General features: G+C 52.6%; 1 protein-coding gene across 2 annotated transcripts; it reads left to right on the plus strand.

Moving 5' to 3' along the window:
* Nucleotides 1-303: 303 nt before the first annotated feature.
* On the plus strand, nucleotides 304-15,003 carry LOC139679021 (LON peptidase N-terminal domain and RING finger protein 1-like). Of its 2 annotated transcripts, XM_071570380.1 has the most exons (12): nucleotides 304-928; nucleotides 4,483-4,601; nucleotides 5,022-5,143; nucleotides 5,209-5,341; nucleotides 6,070-6,205; nucleotides 6,967-7,060; nucleotides 8,672-8,786; nucleotides 9,420-9,541; nucleotides 9,962-10,120; nucleotides 11,191-11,353; nucleotides 11,441-11,587; nucleotides 12,663-15,003. In XM_071570380.1, exons 1-12 carry the CDS (start codon nucleotides 541-543, stop codon nucleotides 12,858-12,860), a joined length of 1,896 nt encoding a protein of 631 aa, XP_071426481.1. In that variant the 5' UTR covers nucleotides 304-540; the 3' UTR covers nucleotides 12,861-15,003. The 2 variants fall into 2 exon arrangements, with proteins under 2 accessions (XP_071426481.1, XP_071426480.1); XM_071570379.1 differs by lacking the exon at nucleotides 5,022-5,143 and having other exon boundaries at nucleotides 5,210-5,341.
* The last annotated feature ends 1,392 nt before the right edge of the window (nucleotides 15,004-16,395 follow it).

Consider the following 16,395-nt stretch of genomic DNA (forward strand, 5'->3'; position numbering starts at 1 on the left):
CACCCCAAAACACCCTCCAGCACTCTGCCTGCACCTTGGTCCTGCTTCAGAGTGCGCCAGACCCCCCGGGGACCCCAACCCAGCTGGTGCAGAGCTCTCCACCGTCCCTCGTGAGGCTTCATTCAGCTCGAGTGCTCGGCTTGTACTGTGCACCCCGTCTGCTCCGGAGCCCCCGCACACGAACACACGACAGCGCTCGGGGCCGCCCTCGGTACCGCGGGCTGCGTTACGAAACGCGGCCGGGGCGGGGCGGGGCGGCGGCCAATCGGCACGGGCAGCTCCGCCACCGCCGGCCCCGCCGGCCCGCCCGGGGGTCCCTCCGGCGAGGTGGGGCGGGACGGGACGGGAGGGGAGCGGAGCCGAGCCGAGCCGTAGCCTCTGCCGCGCCGGCCGGGGCAGGGATGGGCTGAACGGGGCGAGGCGCGGCGGGACCATGCGCGGGGCGTGCGGGCATCGCCGGCCATAAGGGCAGCTCCCCGTCCTCAAGGACATCTCCCCGTCCTCAAGGGCAGCTCCCCGTCCTAGGCTGCGACCGCTGCCATGAGCGGTCCCTGCTGCCCGCCCTCCCCGCCGCGGGGCGCGAGCCCCTCCGCGCATCCCCTCGGCGCTGCGGGCGCGGGGCTGGACCTGCTGCGCTGCCCCTCCTGCCGCCTGCTCCTCTGGGAGCCGGTGACCGTGTTCTGCGGTCACTCCTTCTGCAAGCAGTGCCTCGGCGGGGCCGGGCTGTCGCGCTGCCCGCTGTGCCAGGAGCGGCTGGAGCTGCGGGTCGTCGGGGCGGCGCGGAGAAGCGTGGTGCTGTGCGGGATCCTGGAGCGCTGCGTGGAGCGGGAGCAGCGCCTGGTCGGGCTGGCGGAGCGCGCCCGGGACCGCCTTGCCCGCGGGGACGCGCGGGAGGCGCTGAGGATGGCGCAGAGAGGGGTCGAGCTGGGTAAGGACCACCGGGCCCAGTGGCTGGGAGCGCGAATGGTGAAGGTGCGGGGTGCGAGGGGCCAACCCAGCAGAAGAGACGGGGATGCACGGGCAGGGCTGTTGCAGCATGTGGGTACCAGTGTGCGTACCAATGTAGGTCACTGTGTCTCAGCACCTCAGGGCACTCCGAGCCTGCACACTCCAGACCTGGAAGACCTGGGAAGCTGGAACCGTTGTCGGGCAGGGCTGGTGAGGATGGGGGTGGGAGGGGAGTGCAGCTGCTGGGCATTTCTTCCGTTTCCGAGGTGATGGGAGCAGTGGGCTGCCTTGCAAGCCCTGCAGCTCATCCCACTGCCAGAGCCGTGGTCAGGGCTCACTGCCTGTAGCCCATCGGCCATGTGCTCATGGGGAGGAAAGAGTAGCAAACAGATACTCAAGTCTTGCTGCCCGGCAATATTTCAGGATCAGAGGAAGAGCTATGCCTGGGAATCGAGGGCATTATGTAAAGTGGTTGGGACTTTTCCAGTCCGGGATGGACAAGTCCGTGCCCCAGAGCCTGGCGAGGACACAGCCTTGGCCGAGCTGCTGTGCCCTGTGGTGCAGGTCAGCCCCCCATCCTGGCCCCCTTCAGCAACTGGCTCTGGCGAGACACTTGCCAGCAGGGCTAGGATCGGGCCTGGGGTGAGGGGGGTGATCTGCTCTAATATGTGGCTGTAAGTGGATTTCTGGGAAAGTAATACTTAAGTAAAAGGGGTTATACAATGCGTCTGGAGCAGGGGGTTGGGGCGACGGAGGCAGAACTTCCTTTCTCTGCGGCGTTTCTATGACAGCACTCAGCTCTCCTCCCGCAGCGCAGGCTCTTATTCATTGCCTGCTTCGAAACAACTGCCAGAGGTTCAGGGTATGCCTGGAAACGACTGGCTGAGCCGACCGGTCGATCCTGGTGCTGGCAGCAGAAAGCAGGTCCTTTTATGCAACCTCTCCAGACGCATCCATCTCTTCTGCAGTGCAAAGGCACATGCACAGCTCTCTAGTACTTCTTGCCTTATTGCCAGGCTTTTCCCTGATTGGGGTATAGATATATATGCCTCTTTTTATAAAGCCTTTTTGGGTATAAAGAGGAAGCATTGCAAGCTCCGTCCTTGCTTTCCCCTGCATGTTCTGTTCCCCGAAGGACAGGAAACTCTGGCTTAGGGCAATAAGGAAATTGCAGGAACAGCTTCTCCAGTGAAGCTGTGCTTCCCGGTGCTGCCCGGCTCAGCCACGTGGGTGGTTCCTTCGGGATGTCTTTTCCAACTTCTGCAGACAGCTTTCAGCTGCACAGGTTCTTATGGACTTCCTTTCATCTTCAAACAGAACCCCTGAAAAATGTTTGACCCATGGGAATTTTTTTTTGTTGTTCAGTGTTGCATGATGAGCCAGTTTGCAGTGCCTTGCTCAGCCCAGCCTGCAGACCAGTTCTCTTTGCTTGGGTGAAAATAAACTGTCAACTTTTAATCTTCATTCTTTCTAAGTGAGCAGCAGAAAAATGCACTGTAACACGTAACACAGGAGGCCCTTTGACATGCCTGGAGCACGGCGGCTGGTGAGCCTGTCCAGCAGCCAGCTGGCTTGTGGCCCTGGTGTCTAATGATATCATAGATCAAAAATAGCTGCAGCAGAAAAGAAAGGCAGAATTCCTCACCCCGTTTTACACATCTGTGTTTTTTTTTTCCAAATCAGTTACTTTATTGCTGTGCAAATGTTCAAATGGGTTTGCCAACGTGGAAGACAAGCCTCTAGACTTTGTACCCATTTTTTCATCCCTGCCTGTCATTAGGGGTTGGGATATTTCATCTCTGGATGTGTGCTTGTGGAACAGGGTACTGAGCAGAAAGTTCCCACTGACTTAAGCTCTGAGGTCTCAGCTAACATCTGAAATGAAAACAAGCTCCAAGGAATGAGGTGTTGTTCTGCTGTGCAGCTCAGTGTGGCCAGGGCAGCTTCAGAGCAGGAGTGGCTGTGCCTGGGTGCTCTGCTGCTCTCTGGGTTAGGGTGGCACCAGGTAGGGAGCAAAGTCTCCTTGTGCTCCACACTGGGCATGGGGGACAAGGAGGCAATAGCCATGGCAGAGCTTCCTCTGCTCTGTGATAAGAAGTGGTGGGTGCCTAGGCACAGTGACATCAGAGGTGAGCAGGTGGATGCTTCCTGTGCTTGGCTGTCAATGCTGCTAGTCCTGACCTGCAATTTTCTGGCAGAGCTGCATCAGCACTGTGTTTGAACCAGGCCAGGAGAAAGTGCTGCCAGGTTTGGAAGTGCAGGAGACATCATCATCAGCGATGTCTCCTGATGATCATTGATGGGCTGCCAGCCAGGCTCATGGACCCAGCGTGTATCTGAGAGAGCTGCTGGCCCTTCAGCGAGGCAGTTGCCCACACCCCTTTGCCACTGTGAATGCAGCAGCAGTGCCTGCAAAAAGTGCCTAATTTATGGTATGAGGTTGGCCTCAGTGCCGGCGTCCTGCAGGGCTACCACACATGCTACTTGTGCTAGACCTACCACCATCCCACGGGGAACTGGCAGCCAGTGAGGGGACCTGAGTGACACTGGGGGTCTCTCCAAATGGATCAGAGAGCAGCAAGTCCCCAACCCCAATCCTCAGCAGCCATGGACCAATGATCAGAGCCGAGGTGGATGCACAGACCCATTGCCTGAGCTGCAAAGCCAGCAGAACGATGGATCAGTAGGTCACCTCCATGAGCTGTGATATAATGGGGTGGGTCTGGAAATGTCTGCAGTTTAAACCCACAAACATTACCACACCTGGTTTCTCCATGATTGTGGGCTTTTGGGGTGCTGCTTGCTCATTCTCTCTGACATCCTCCAACCCAATTCCCCTGCTGGCACTGCTTATAGTCTTTATGTGGTTTTCCAAGGCAGGAAAGAAGAGGATCTCACTGCCAGTTACTTAGGAGCAGGCAGGAGCATGTGGGGCACTCAGCACTGTGATACTTGGAAACCCCAGGTCATGTATTGGAGGCAGATTATTGCACCCCCCTCAGCTTCTCCTCTGCTCTGGGAGAGCAGTGACAGCCAGGTGGGCCCAGGAGGCTCCCTGATGGTTTGGGAAATCAGATATCCACAGCTGCAATCTTGTTTGGTAACATGTTATTGTGACTCTGCTGGATGAATCACATTACAGAGCCTCCCATGGCCACAGCCTCATAGGGACTATATGTATGGTAGAACCTTTTTGCTGCATCTCCAAAAGATGGATGAAAGCCCAGATCCCAGCATGGCTGAGCCCCAAGGCAGTGTTGGGACCTCTTGGCTGACGATGTTTGGGGAAGATGGGGGCAAAAAACAAAAGGGAGAGCCTCAAACAGGTTAAAACTAGATATTTAGGGGAAATAACTTCCTCGCAGAGACTCATGAGTCCAGTGACTCCTAACGAAGACCACTGCAAGACCTGGCTGTGCTCAGTGTGAGGCAGTGGCACAGGGACTGTCCCACTGCGGGGGCATCTCCCCAGCCTCATCCAACCCTGCTGCCTCACCATGGACTCATCATGAGTGACAGCATTTTTCTTTCCAGCCCCAGACTCCAGCTCCCTGCGGCTGTGCCGGGCAGAGGCATTTGTGGCACTGGGGCAGTATCCACAGGCACTGGAGGACCTGAACACTGTGTGCAGGACAGAGCCTGGGAAGCATGAGGTGAGCAGAGGGGAGACCCCACGGGCCAGCTGTGCCTGGACTGTAGGATTGTAGGGAGAAATTTCACCCTTTCCCAAATTCTCCTAGCTATTGGATTCATCCTGCTCAGAAATATACTTCACAGACCCATTAGGTTGCCAGTGCAAGCAGCAAGTGCTGCAATGGGAGAAGATTGTCCTCATGTCCACCCTTGCCTCCAGCTCTCTGTAGGATTGGTTTTTGCAACTGCTGCATTTTTGAGAATCTTATGTTTTTTCAACAAGTCTGAGCATAGGAGCAGTGACATGTCCAGGTTGGCTTGGGATGGAAACAGGCAGGAGGCTGGAAGGAGATTCCCTTGGAGCTCACATGGGAACTGAAGGGGCACATGCTGAGCTGGTCACTGTCTTATAAGTCACTGCAGGTTTTTCTGCTCCGCAGGCCTTTTTCAGGAAAGGGAAGGTGCTTCTGGAGATGGGACAGAGAGCTGAGGCCCTGCTGGCGTGGGAACACTGCCTGACACTCAGTCCCCATTTCCACCCTGCCAAGAGAAAGACGGAACGTGGAAGCCCACCCACCTCTCCGCTTCTTTCCTCTAGCATCCCCTGACCCCTGCTTTCTCCTTGCAGGTCCTTGTGCAAGGCAATGCTCCTCAGCCTGCCACAGCTGCTGCTCATGAGGGTGACGCACACCTGAGCCCAGCTGGATCCCAGGTTAATGGAGGCAGCCCTGTGCTCTCATCATCTTCTCCACAAACTCAGGTAGAAGCCTGCAATGATCCGAGTCTGTGATGAAACTTAATGTCCTTCTGGGACATCCCAGTTTGCATTTTTTTAGTGATAGGGAAGGAGGTATGATAAGGCAAGGCTGTGCAGGACTGTAGCCATGTGCACGAGGTTGCAGGCTGGTGTGACAGTCTGCAGGTAGTGGAGAGTGGGAGAGCAGATACCATCAGAGCTGATGCTGTGGGGACTGAGGAAAAAACAAAGCTCCTTCTGTCTCCATTTCTCTCCCAGTTTTATCCTGCAATACTTCTGGTAATAATTTAGACTCCCATTATATTTAAAACACCCAAGTCATACTACTTTTGAGAAAAAAATAAAAACAAAAAAAAGTGAGTTTTAATTTTTTTTCATCTAAAAACCACATAGGAGAACAGGTCATTAGCAGCTGTTACGGAAAGCTCATATTATGCTCTTTGCATTTTATAGACAAGTTTGGAGAGAGGAGGGAAATCAAAGAAAATGGGCTCAGATACAACAAATAGCAGGTGGTAGTTCTGGACATAGTGAACCCATGTTTAACCATGTGATGAGCAGGAACGTCTGAAGGCCACACTCTCCTGCTGTTGTGCAGCATTAACAAGATGTTAATGTACAGCAACACACTGGAGAGGTTCCAGATGCTGTCTGGCTTGGTGGGACAGATGGGGCTGTACATTCAAAGGGAGAAGAGGGTTTGGGCTGGATTTCATCTTTGCTGTGCCTAGGATAAGGAGGGAGAGCTGGCGGATTGCAGAGTGGACACTGGGTCTGAGCAGAGCCTGGGAACAACCACCCTTTCCCAGCTGGCGGAACGGCAAGAGCCAGAGACTTCGGCAGAGAGTCAGAGCCAGTGGTTGGTAGGTGAGTGTTATCAAAGGTACCTGAATGTCATCTCGTGCAAAATGCTTGTTTAAAATCCATTTTGGCACTGAAAACTTGGTGTTTGCACTGCGCTCCAGCTCCACGAGCAGATGTCCCATGGGGCAGCTGTGGCCAGCATGTTCACTGCTGCTCATGCCTGTGAGGAGGAGCCATCCAATCTGCCTGTGTTGAGCCGGTGAACTTACACCAAACTTTTTTCTCTGGCTTGGTGACAAGTTCTTGCTAAAGCCAGACTTCCCTTTTTCCCTGTCAGGGAGAGGCTTTCTTTGATTCCCATGGGTTTGGGTGGGTTATGGTTTAGATTAAGTTTCTGTGTGAGGGACATGACATATCATGAGTTGGGGAAGCAGGACCTCCATTGGCATTAACTTGCTATCAGCATCCAGCCAGATGGCTACCATGTACCTGGATTTAGATAAAGCAGTGCTGATGACTTATGGCAGGTCTCCAGAGACTTCCATCGTGGAGCTCTTAGGCCACTTTACCTCCCAGTGCCTCAGTTTCCCTGCCTGCAAAAGGAGAACCAAGTACCATGAGACACACTGATGTACCAGCTATGGATGAACATGGATGGGTTAATAGAGGGGTTTATGTTGCATTTCATAGTAGTTTTGTTTTTCTTGACACTTTCAAAGCATGCTGTGCTGCAGTTAGGCCTCAGAACAAGGTCAGAAAGCAAACATTAATTACACATATTGAAATGGGGGGTTATCTTCTCTTTCCTTCTCTTTTGCCACCAGATAATGAAGAGGAAACAGCAGCAGGAAAGTGTAACCAGCTGTGCCTTGGGGAGCTGCTGAGCATATCTGACTTGGAGTGCTCCCTCTGCATACGGTGAGTTCTCTGGCAGGAGAGCTATTAGGATGAAGAGTTAGCACCTGCTGGGTTGTCTTTACTGGTGTGCATCTTTGTTCACATCTTAATAGCAAACTTGGTCCCGAGTACTGCTGAGATGTAGGTTTCAGTAGAGAGAAGAGATAAGAGGGAAAGGCAGTGGCATGCTATGCAGGAGCTCAGATTACCCTGTCTCAGGCCACAGCATCATTAAGTCTGTATCCCTTGGGAAATAGGTGTGGAGGTGGGAATGTTCAGCAGGGGGCAAAGACCAAAAGCAGTGATGGCCCTTTGTACCTGCAGGCTGGGGCAGGCTGGTGTTGCCCCAGGGAAATATCATCCATGATGCAGATGTTGTAAATCCAGGGGGTGAGCATGTCCACGCTCTGTGTTTGCTGGAGGTGGAAAAGGGAACAGGGTAGAGCCTTTGCCTGCTGGCTCAGGACTGGGGAAGGGTTGGGTGTTGCAGTGCCATGAGGCATGCTGAAACCAGGCTGTTATTATTCCTGGCATGTCCCAGGACCTGGAGGAATTGTGCAAGTGGCTGCTGGCAGAGAGCTGGGTGTTGCACTGCCACAAGTTGGTCAAGGTCTTCTGAATGATGGCTTTTCCCAGGTCTGGGCATGGCATGGGGGAATGACATGGGTGGGAAAGAGATCAAGGCTCTATCTGACCTGAATTAGGTGAATTGAGGTCTCTTCTGAGAGTAGGAAACAGTGTTCAGGAGGAGCCAGGTCCATGCTGAGCCAGGGCTTTCCTGAGATCTTCATTTCATTCCTGACCCTGGAGCTACCTGTGAGCAAGTCAAGAGCTTGCTGCTGGCTCTGCTCTTGGAGCACAGGAGAAGGAGGCATTTTCCTGTTACTGCCTTTTGAACTACAGACCACTGTGGGTGTCTGGGGAACTGCAGACCTGCCAGGATGAAGGGTTGCCATGTGTGTATTGATGAAATCTACAGGGATCCCAGGGAGACCCCTCAGAGATGGGCAGCAGTGCTCAGACCTGGGACAATTCTCATCTTACATCATTCTGCAAGTCCAACAGTCTGAAGCCACACTCCTGATTAAAGGACTAAACCAGTTAGGTACAGTTACATTTAATTAATGGAAGTTATGGGCAAAGCTTAGCCAATGCACCTTTACTGAAAGTGAGTTGCAGAGCCATGGGCTGCCAGGGCTTGGAACACACAGTGTGAGATCACTTGCTGTGGTGTTGCATCCCTGCAGCATCACTGTCTTCAGTGCAAAAGTCTGGTGCAAACTGCAGATCTACCTTGAAACGGTAGGAGGAGACATGAGAAACGTGTTATTTCTGCTGGAATCAAAATCTCTTGCTCTCAGCAAGATGATTCAAGGAAGAAGCAGATAAAAGACTAGGGATAGCCAAAAGCTGTGCCCACAGCTTTTCCCTGATCTGTTCTACCTGAACCTCTGCAATCCCTGCTTTGTGAGACCCCTTCACCAATGGGGCTGTGCCCAGCCAAGATGTCCAAAGCAGGGTGCTGAACCGGGATTGAGGAATGACAGCTTTGAGTGCACCCAGCTGGACTTACCTGTACTTCTTTCCCTTTGTTGCTCTTTGCAATCTGTTGAGTTCGATCATCCTTTGCAGGATGTTCTTTGAGCCAGTGACAACGCCATGTGGTCACACCTTCTGCAAGGAGTGCCTCGAACGCTGCCTGGACCACCGGCCCAACTGCCCCCTCTGCAAACAGAGCCTGAGAGAGGTGAGGACATATGTCCCATGGGTTGGAGCCTGAGGGAGAGCTGGGAACAAGCTCTGGCTGCTGGCAGCGTGCCCAGGGCTGGGGTGGGAAGGTGTAGTGCTCTTGCATTGGCAGCTCCCTGGCACAGCAGTGTCAGCTCCACTCACATGGGAATTACCAGGCAGTTGATAATTAAGACCAAGAGATTCATTTCCACAAGATGCCACAGTGATTTAGTGAGATTGTAAACAGGACTGAGAGATAGAGAGAGAGAAGCAAATGCTAATTACTTTTAAAAATGGAAATGGATGGAAAACCTGCTAGCCTGGAGATTTGATTTAATCTTTAATGAAAAGGGATTTGGATGAGACCATCAGGGAAATTAGGTTGTCATACAAGGACTGCATCACTGTCAGAGACAGGATGCTGTGTTGGATGGGCCCTGGCTCTGAGCTGTGTCCAGAGGTCTCGGTGGAGCTGACATCCCGTCTTGTTAGATGGCTTAACATCCCCTGATAGGTTTTATCCCTGAATTCCTCTGGACTAAAATTGCGCTCAGCTCCAATAAAGGTAAGTGTGATTCAGAACGCAGCAGGGCCTCAGGGCTTCCAACCTGCTTTTCTCCAACCTGTTTCTGGGTTTAATTTCTTTTAGTACCTGAAGGCTGGAAGGTACAACCCCACTGTGCTGCTGCAGGACATCATGCTGGCCACCTTCCCTGCACAGCTGGCCGAGCGCCGGGAGCTGCACCGGGCTGAGATGGCAGAGCTCTCCAAGTAAGCAGGGATCTGCCTCTTTTGTGTGTGCGTGTGCGTGCATGTGTGTTTGTGTGTGTGTGTGGGCACATGGGGGCTGGGAGGGGCTCTAGGGGTTGTCCACACCCCATACCATTGCTCTGGCTTGGTTCTGCTGAGGCAATGTCTGTCTCACATCCAGGAGCACATCACAGCAGTGCTGGGTGGGTTTGTACATGCACCATGGGGCACCCAGGGATGAGGACTATCTTTGCAAGGAACTGGTATGTGGGCAGGCTGTCCTTGGGCTCTTAGTGAGCCAAGTGGAAGCTTTAGTGTTGCTCTGTGCTGTAGCATCACTTTTTAGGGGAAAGGACACATCTACTTTGGGAAAGCAGGTGATGCATTGGAATGGGATTTACTTGGGGACCTGTCACAATGTTTTTTCCTCCTGTTCCTCAGCCTGACCAAGAACATCCCCATCTTTGTATGCACAATGTCCTTCCCAGGCATTGCCTGCCCTCTGCATGTCTTTGAGCCTCGCTACCGTCTCATGATCCGGCGGTGCCAGGAGACCGGCACGAGGAGGTTCGGCATGTGCATATATGAGCATGGGAAAAGGTGAGTTCCTGGGCAAGGCAGCTTGCCTCCATCCCAGCTGATTTGCCCCTCTCTGCCCCAGCCACAAACATCTAAAATTCTGAGTAGTTTGGAGATGCTTTCTGTCCTGTGGCACCTCAGGGATAAAATCAGCAGGAAGGTGGTGCATTCACCATGCAGCAGAGTGAAATGGGGTCTTGCTGCCTCCTGGCATCACCACTAGCCAGGCAAGGAATGAGGCCAGCACTGGAGCTCTGCAGAGCCAATGACGGCTGTTAAATACAGCATTCTTGGAACAGCTTCTGGCTCAGGATGTCTCTGAGCTGCATGGTTTCCTGGCTGTTACCTCCAGCTCCTCTTAGTGAGCACTTGAAAATTGCCATGTATCTCATACTTTGTCCTTAGCAAGCTCTGAGAGGGCATTGGGTTAAATGCACCTTTGGTGCAGCCTGACCATCCATATGTTCCTGGTAGAATCTCCAGATCTGAGATGGACTCAGTCTCCAGGCATCTAACTCAAGTATTCTGTTAAATATCTGTAGTTACATGACATATCCTGCCTGTGCTCCACTCCTGTTCAAGTGGAATGAGATAAATAACACTTTCTAGGCTTTGGGAAGATGTTGCTGCAAGGGGTGGTGTCTTCAGGATCACTAGCCATCAGGGCAGTGTGAGGACATGAGTAATTTTGGTATATGGCAAATCCAAGGGAGTACAGGCAGTGTGCTCGCTGTTCTCTGCCATCATGGCAGCAAGTGGTAACTCAGCAGTTCAGTGGTGTCAAGCAATAGGACAAGAGGCAACATGCAGAAGTTGATGCACAAGAACCTCTCCACTGTGCAGGCAACCAGATTTGCTCAGAGAGGGTGGGGGTTCTCCCTCACTGGAGATACTCCGGAACTGTTTGGATGCAATACCTTCCAACCTGACCCATTCTGTGATTCTGTGAACAGACTTGAGTGAATCTCTGAATTTGCCCCCTGTGAGACCTGGGCCTTTTCTTCCTTTGGAGGTGGTACCTTCAGGAGAAGCAGCTCTCTCCCACCGGTATCCCAGCTCAGCCACTGTTTTCTCTCCCTGTCTCCCTCCAGTTTTGCTGACTATGGCTGCATGCTGGAGATCCGGCAGATCGAGCTGCTGGCGGACGGCAGGTCCTTGGTGGACACCATCGGCCGGCGGCGGTTCCGGGTGCTGAGCCGCGGGCACAGGGATGGATACCACACTGCTGATATTGAGTACCTGGAGGACAGGAAGGTGAGGGCAGCGCTGGGCCAAAATCCCGGGCTGTGGTGGGACAGAACCTTCCCATGGACACTCTGTGTCGCTTTTCCTTCCATGCAGGTGGCCGGGGAGGAGCTGCAGGAGCTGCAGTGCCTGCACGAGAGCACCTACCACCTGGCTCAGCGGTTCTGTGAGCATGGAGACCCCACCTTCAGGCACATTTTGATGCAGCATGGACCACTGCCAGAGAAGGAAGAGAACATCCAGGTAATGCCCTAAGGGAAGGGATGCTCTAAACAGAGAGGGTACCAAGAAAGCCTCTGAAGCAGCGCTGTTCCAGCACTAACCATCCTGCTTCCCTACTTGGCTTCCCCCCAGGATGAACAAAAGAAATCCAGTTTTTCTGCCCTGTTACAGCATCTCTCATTCAGAGGGATGGCAGGACTCGTCTCGTAAAACTGTTTAATGTTACTTCATAGAAACTGAGCACCAAGTTCTAAAATCTTTCCCAGAGTGATTCCTAAATGAGAACTGAGTAACTGAACTGTCTGGATTTGGAAACACTTTGGGGAAAAAAGAAATGGGCAAATAAGTGAACCCTGCACCTCAGCAAGTCTGCAGTCTCCTTTCTCACTGCAGTCCTTTGAGACAGCTATAGCTAGCCAGAGGCAAGGAGCTAAGAGGACAGAGTCCAGTTTGCTTATTAAATTGCTCTGACAAATTCAGATTCTGTAGGAAAAAAAATTCCCAGAACTTAATTTTCAATACTTCAAGAAAGTGTTTCCATCTGGATTGTTGCAAATATGCTCTTGCTGGCCTGTCCCAGGCTAGGGCTGTCTTGGCCAGCAGTCACATTAATGATGTGCTCAGGAATTACAAGACTCGCTCCCTCTTCAGCTGAATTGAGCTTTTCCCTCTTAGTTTGGCTCAGGTTTTGAAAAAAGCTGGTTTACAAAAGCAGTGCCCAGTGATTGTGTTTGCGTGGCCTGCACCTCACCTATGTAAAGCCAATGCCCCAGAAACATTGATCATGCAGGATTTGGTCCATGTTTACAAACAGTATTGCCTTAAACAAGGAAATGCACAAGATATTTCATTGTCTCTGTAGTATAGAGTTTTTACTGGTTACATCTGTGTCTGGAGGCTCCCTGGGGAATGCTTGTCTGAAAGTTAAATTAGTTTGTCCAGCAGTTTTGAGCTTGAGGAGACAAAATTCAGAGGAACCTTAGCCAAAGCTTGCATTGCTGTACTGACAAGAGCAACTATTTCCCATCAGCGATGCTGTCCATGCATTCACCTTGCAGCTTCTGACGAGGACATCTCTCCCTTTTCTCCCCTCCAGGCTTCACCAGATGGCCCGACATGGTGCTGGTGGCTCATCTCCATCCTGCCCCTTGACCCTTCCTACCAGCTGAACCTCTTCTCGAGCACCTCGCTGCGTGCCCGGCTCATGCAGCTGCAGCGCATCCTGACCATGCCGCTGCAGCAGCCCCCCGCCTGGCCCCTGCTGCCTGAGCACAGCCCCCGCGGCCACGTCTGACCCCAGCCCTGCCCTTCTGCAGGGCAGACCTCCCCTCCTTGGGGTTCTCTGTGTTGCTTCATGGTTTTGTGTGTGGTTTGACCCCCAGCCCAGCAAAGTGAGCCTGGCAGGGCTGGTGCTGCACCATCAGCGACACTATGCCGTCCATACCACCTCCGTGACCTGCCTGGTGCCACTGCTGTGCCCTCCAAAAGGGAGGACCAGGATGGAGAGCTGGGTTGTGTCTCCAGAGCCAAAATCTTACCTGCTGAGTGGCTTCTGCACTAAGGAGGATTCTTCTTAGGGCAGAGGACTGAATGCCAGGATTGCCTCAGTTTTTGGCTGTTTCGCTCTGAAGGACCACACAAGGGCTTTGGTAGATGGTCCTGCTCTCTGCAGCAGATTTAGAGGCTTGGAAGAGGTGGCACTGGGGAGGCAGGAAAGTGCCAAAAGCTTCCCTCTGCCTTGGGAGCTAACTGATCTGCCTCTGCATACTATTTTGACTTAATTTCTATTTGAAAAGAAGAAAAGTTAAATTAAACAATCTGAAACTCATGGTCCTGCTCCTAAACACCTCCATGGCCACATGATGAGGACATGCCTCTCTTTGAATGCGCCCAGGTCTGGACACCCCCTTCCCAGCACTCTGCTTGGTGCTGTGCTGAGCTCCCCAACCCCTTTCCTGGGAGACTGCCAGCCATTTCTCTCACTGCTGGCTCCAGTGTTGTGGGAGAGGGGAATATGGCAGCGTTGGTGCTCTTCCCCCTACCCAAAGGCTGCTATTCCCAAGCCTGACTGAGTTCAGGTTACAGAGTCAGACCTTGAGGCTGGAAGGAGCTGAGGGAGTAAAGTTTGAGAGTGGTTTTTTGAGACTTTCTGCTCCTTGACTATGGCAATTTACCCCTATTCACTGTTGCTTGTGAACTGTCTGCCTCCTCAGGAGTAAATAAGGATCTGAGCTGAGGCCAGACCCATGCACTTGGGACCTAGAACAATTCAGGATCCTTCAAAGAGCACAGAGTGAAGTCAAAGGGAACCAAATCTCAGGAGAGGCAGGGAGGGTGACTGAGGCTGTGAGCCCCATGTCAGGGGTTCGAGTTCGTAGCTGCTCCTTGTCTCTGAACACAGGGAAAAGACTATTCCTCTTGACAGACCAGACTTACATCCGTGGAAATTTTGAAGGTTTGGGATTTTTGTTTTCCATCCATAATTTTCAGTGATTTTGAGTTTGATTTAGGAGTGACATTCACTTAGTCATTGGATTATCATTGTTTCTATAATGCTATCCCTGCTTTTCTCAAAGGCTCCACACCCCCTGCCAGAGGGCTGTTGGGTGTGTGTATGGGAAAGAAAATCAAGCTGGGGCTGCAGTGATTCTTACTGCATGTGTTGCTGGGCTGAGCCCAGGGTGGGAGACTTTGGGCATAACTGGGCCCAGCTATGGGCACAGCCCCAGAGAAGTGCCTGCTCAGGACCACTGCCTTTCTCTCTTCTGTTCTCTCCAGAAGTGAGAAGTCTCTGTCCCTTCTCTCCATCAAAGTGCCTCCCTGGAGTGAAAGTGAGGGATGAGGGCTTTCTCCCCTGGAACCATAGTGAGCACAGGGCAGCTGAGGACAGCTCAGTTCTGGATTTGCTCCTCCACCTTTGAGCCATGTTCTGCCCCACTTTGCTGCTGTCCATGGAACACCATGACTCCCCCTAAAGGCCCATATCCCTGGGAGGTCAGATTGGAATGGGCAGGGATGGGTATTGAAGGGATACCTCAAAGTCCCAGGGGAGGTGTGTGCAGATAGCAGGTTGACACAAGTTTGGGAAGTGCCTTTCTTTTCCTGAGGGTCAATGGGAGCTCACCCAGTGACATCCTCACTCTGGGCCGCTCACTTACACCCCAAGTTGCCTATTACTCAGGTGTGAGAGCTCCCTGCAGATCCCTCCAGCAAGGGGGTGGCATGGGGGGATGCAGGGAGAAGTGTGGCTCTGCACCATGTCCACAGTGGGGAACAACCAGGGACCAGAGCCACATCTGCCTGGCTGCTCCAGGAATGGATTCGAGCAAATTGCTCCAGTTTGGAGTGCTTTGTGGTTTGTATTAGTATCTTTGCTCTTGGAACTAAATTTTCTTTCTGGTCATTGAAATAAAGACCTTTTTTGTTGTTGTTTTGTTGCTGGTGTTTAACTTTCAGCTGCTCCTTGATAAAAGTACTGGGGCATCACCAGGAGTTTTTGGGATGCGTGGAAAGGTGACATCCTGGCCTTCAGACAGCAAGGTGGACACAGTGAACACAGTGCAGCAAAGGGTGGATGGCAACAAGGGGGAAAATGAGTTGGTTTTGCTAGTGGAAAGTGAGTATATGAAACAAGACACGAGGGATGAGCTCCTGCCTGTCTGTGCAGCTAAACACTTTGGGGAAGAATGGAAATTGAGAGACCAGTGTGGTAGAGATGCTGCCTGGTGTGGGATGACTCTAAAGGCTGTGGAGAGCATCTGTCCCTGTGCTGCTTTTATAACTATGGGCAGAGGGAAGGTTTGCTTTTGCCAGCTAGCATTATGGATGAAAGATGTTCCAGGGAGACATGCATAGGCTTTAAAATGAGAAGGTGGTCCTGGATGGAGAGGGAATGTTCTACTGGGCCAGCTCTCATCTGTCTCCTGTTGCTGACTTGCCTCTTCCCTCTACTTTGCAAAGGTGCCATCCCAAACAAAGGGCAAGAAGGGAACTCCTGCTGCCCACCTCTGCTGTGCCCCCTGTCTGTGAACTTGGAACAGCCGCAGCAAAGAGGGAGAGGGCTCAAGTGGTCTGAGATGACAGAGAACCTTAAAAAGGTCCCATGCCTCAGAGCAGGGTCCCTGCCAGCCCATCAATAACTGCCTCCATGAGGAATTTTACCTTGAATTCCTTTCTGGCAATGCTCTACAGAAGCAGCTGTGCCCTGGTGAAGCCCGGCTGTGATCTGTGGTGGCTCTGGCAGCCCAAGCCTTGTGTCTGGTGTGCGTTTGTGTGCCCAGGAGTCTGCAGCTGGATCTGGGTCCCTTTGCCGTGTTGCCCTGCTCCCACTAGATGTCAGGAAGAGGCTGAGCACAGGCGACGAGGAAGGCACAGTGAAGGGGATGTGCAGCACCAGCCAGTACTAGAGCCTTGGTCATGCTTTTCTCACACCCCAAAGTCAACCCTGCTCTCAGCCCTGGCATTGACTGGACTGGCCTGAGCTTTGCATCAGCACAGAAAGGCAGCTGGGAGTGGTGCAAGGTGTCGCTTTGAGTCCATCTTCACTTTCCCAAGCATGCAATGTCTGTGCTGGGTGACTCTCCACTCCAGGCAGTTTGCTGTTTTGGGACTGGCTGAGGGGATGTAACACTCCTCTTTGGATTTTACAGGCAGGCACTGGGGTGGGAAGAGGCAACATGCTGTCCAGGGTCACCCAACAAGGTCCCCAGTAGTCAGTGGTCCACTCTCCAAGTGGGTCCTCTTCCCTGCTTGGATGTTGGGATGTCTCCTGCACCTGTTTTTTACATTCCTGGGGAGATATAAAACAGTGCTAGCACTGGCCCCACTTC

The sequence above is a fragment of the Pithys albifrons genome, chromosome 15 (genome assembly GCF_047495875.1).
Source record: "Pithys albifrons albifrons isolate INPA30051 chromosome 15, PitAlb_v1, whole genome shotgun sequence".
Classification (NCBI taxonomy): Eukaryota; Metazoa; Chordata; class Aves; order Passeriformes; family Thamnophilidae; genus Pithys; species Pithys albifrons.

What these genes read in the sequence shown, in the direction of transcription:
- LOC139679021 (XM_071570380.1), top strand. Translation starts at nt 541, where the DNA reads ATGAGCGGTCCCTGCTGCCCGCCCTCCCCGCCGCGGGGCGCGAGCCCC. An exon ending in GAGTGCTCCCTCTGCATACG is followed by an intron (nt 7,061 to 8,671) that starts GTGAGTTCTCTG and finishes CATCCTTTGCAG; the next exon opens with GATGTTCTTTGAGCCAGTGA. An exon ending in GAGATGGCAGAGCTCTCCAA is followed by an intron (nt 9,542 to 9,961) that starts GTAAGCAGGGAT and finishes CCTGTTCCTCAG; the next exon opens with CCTGACCAAGAACATCCCCA.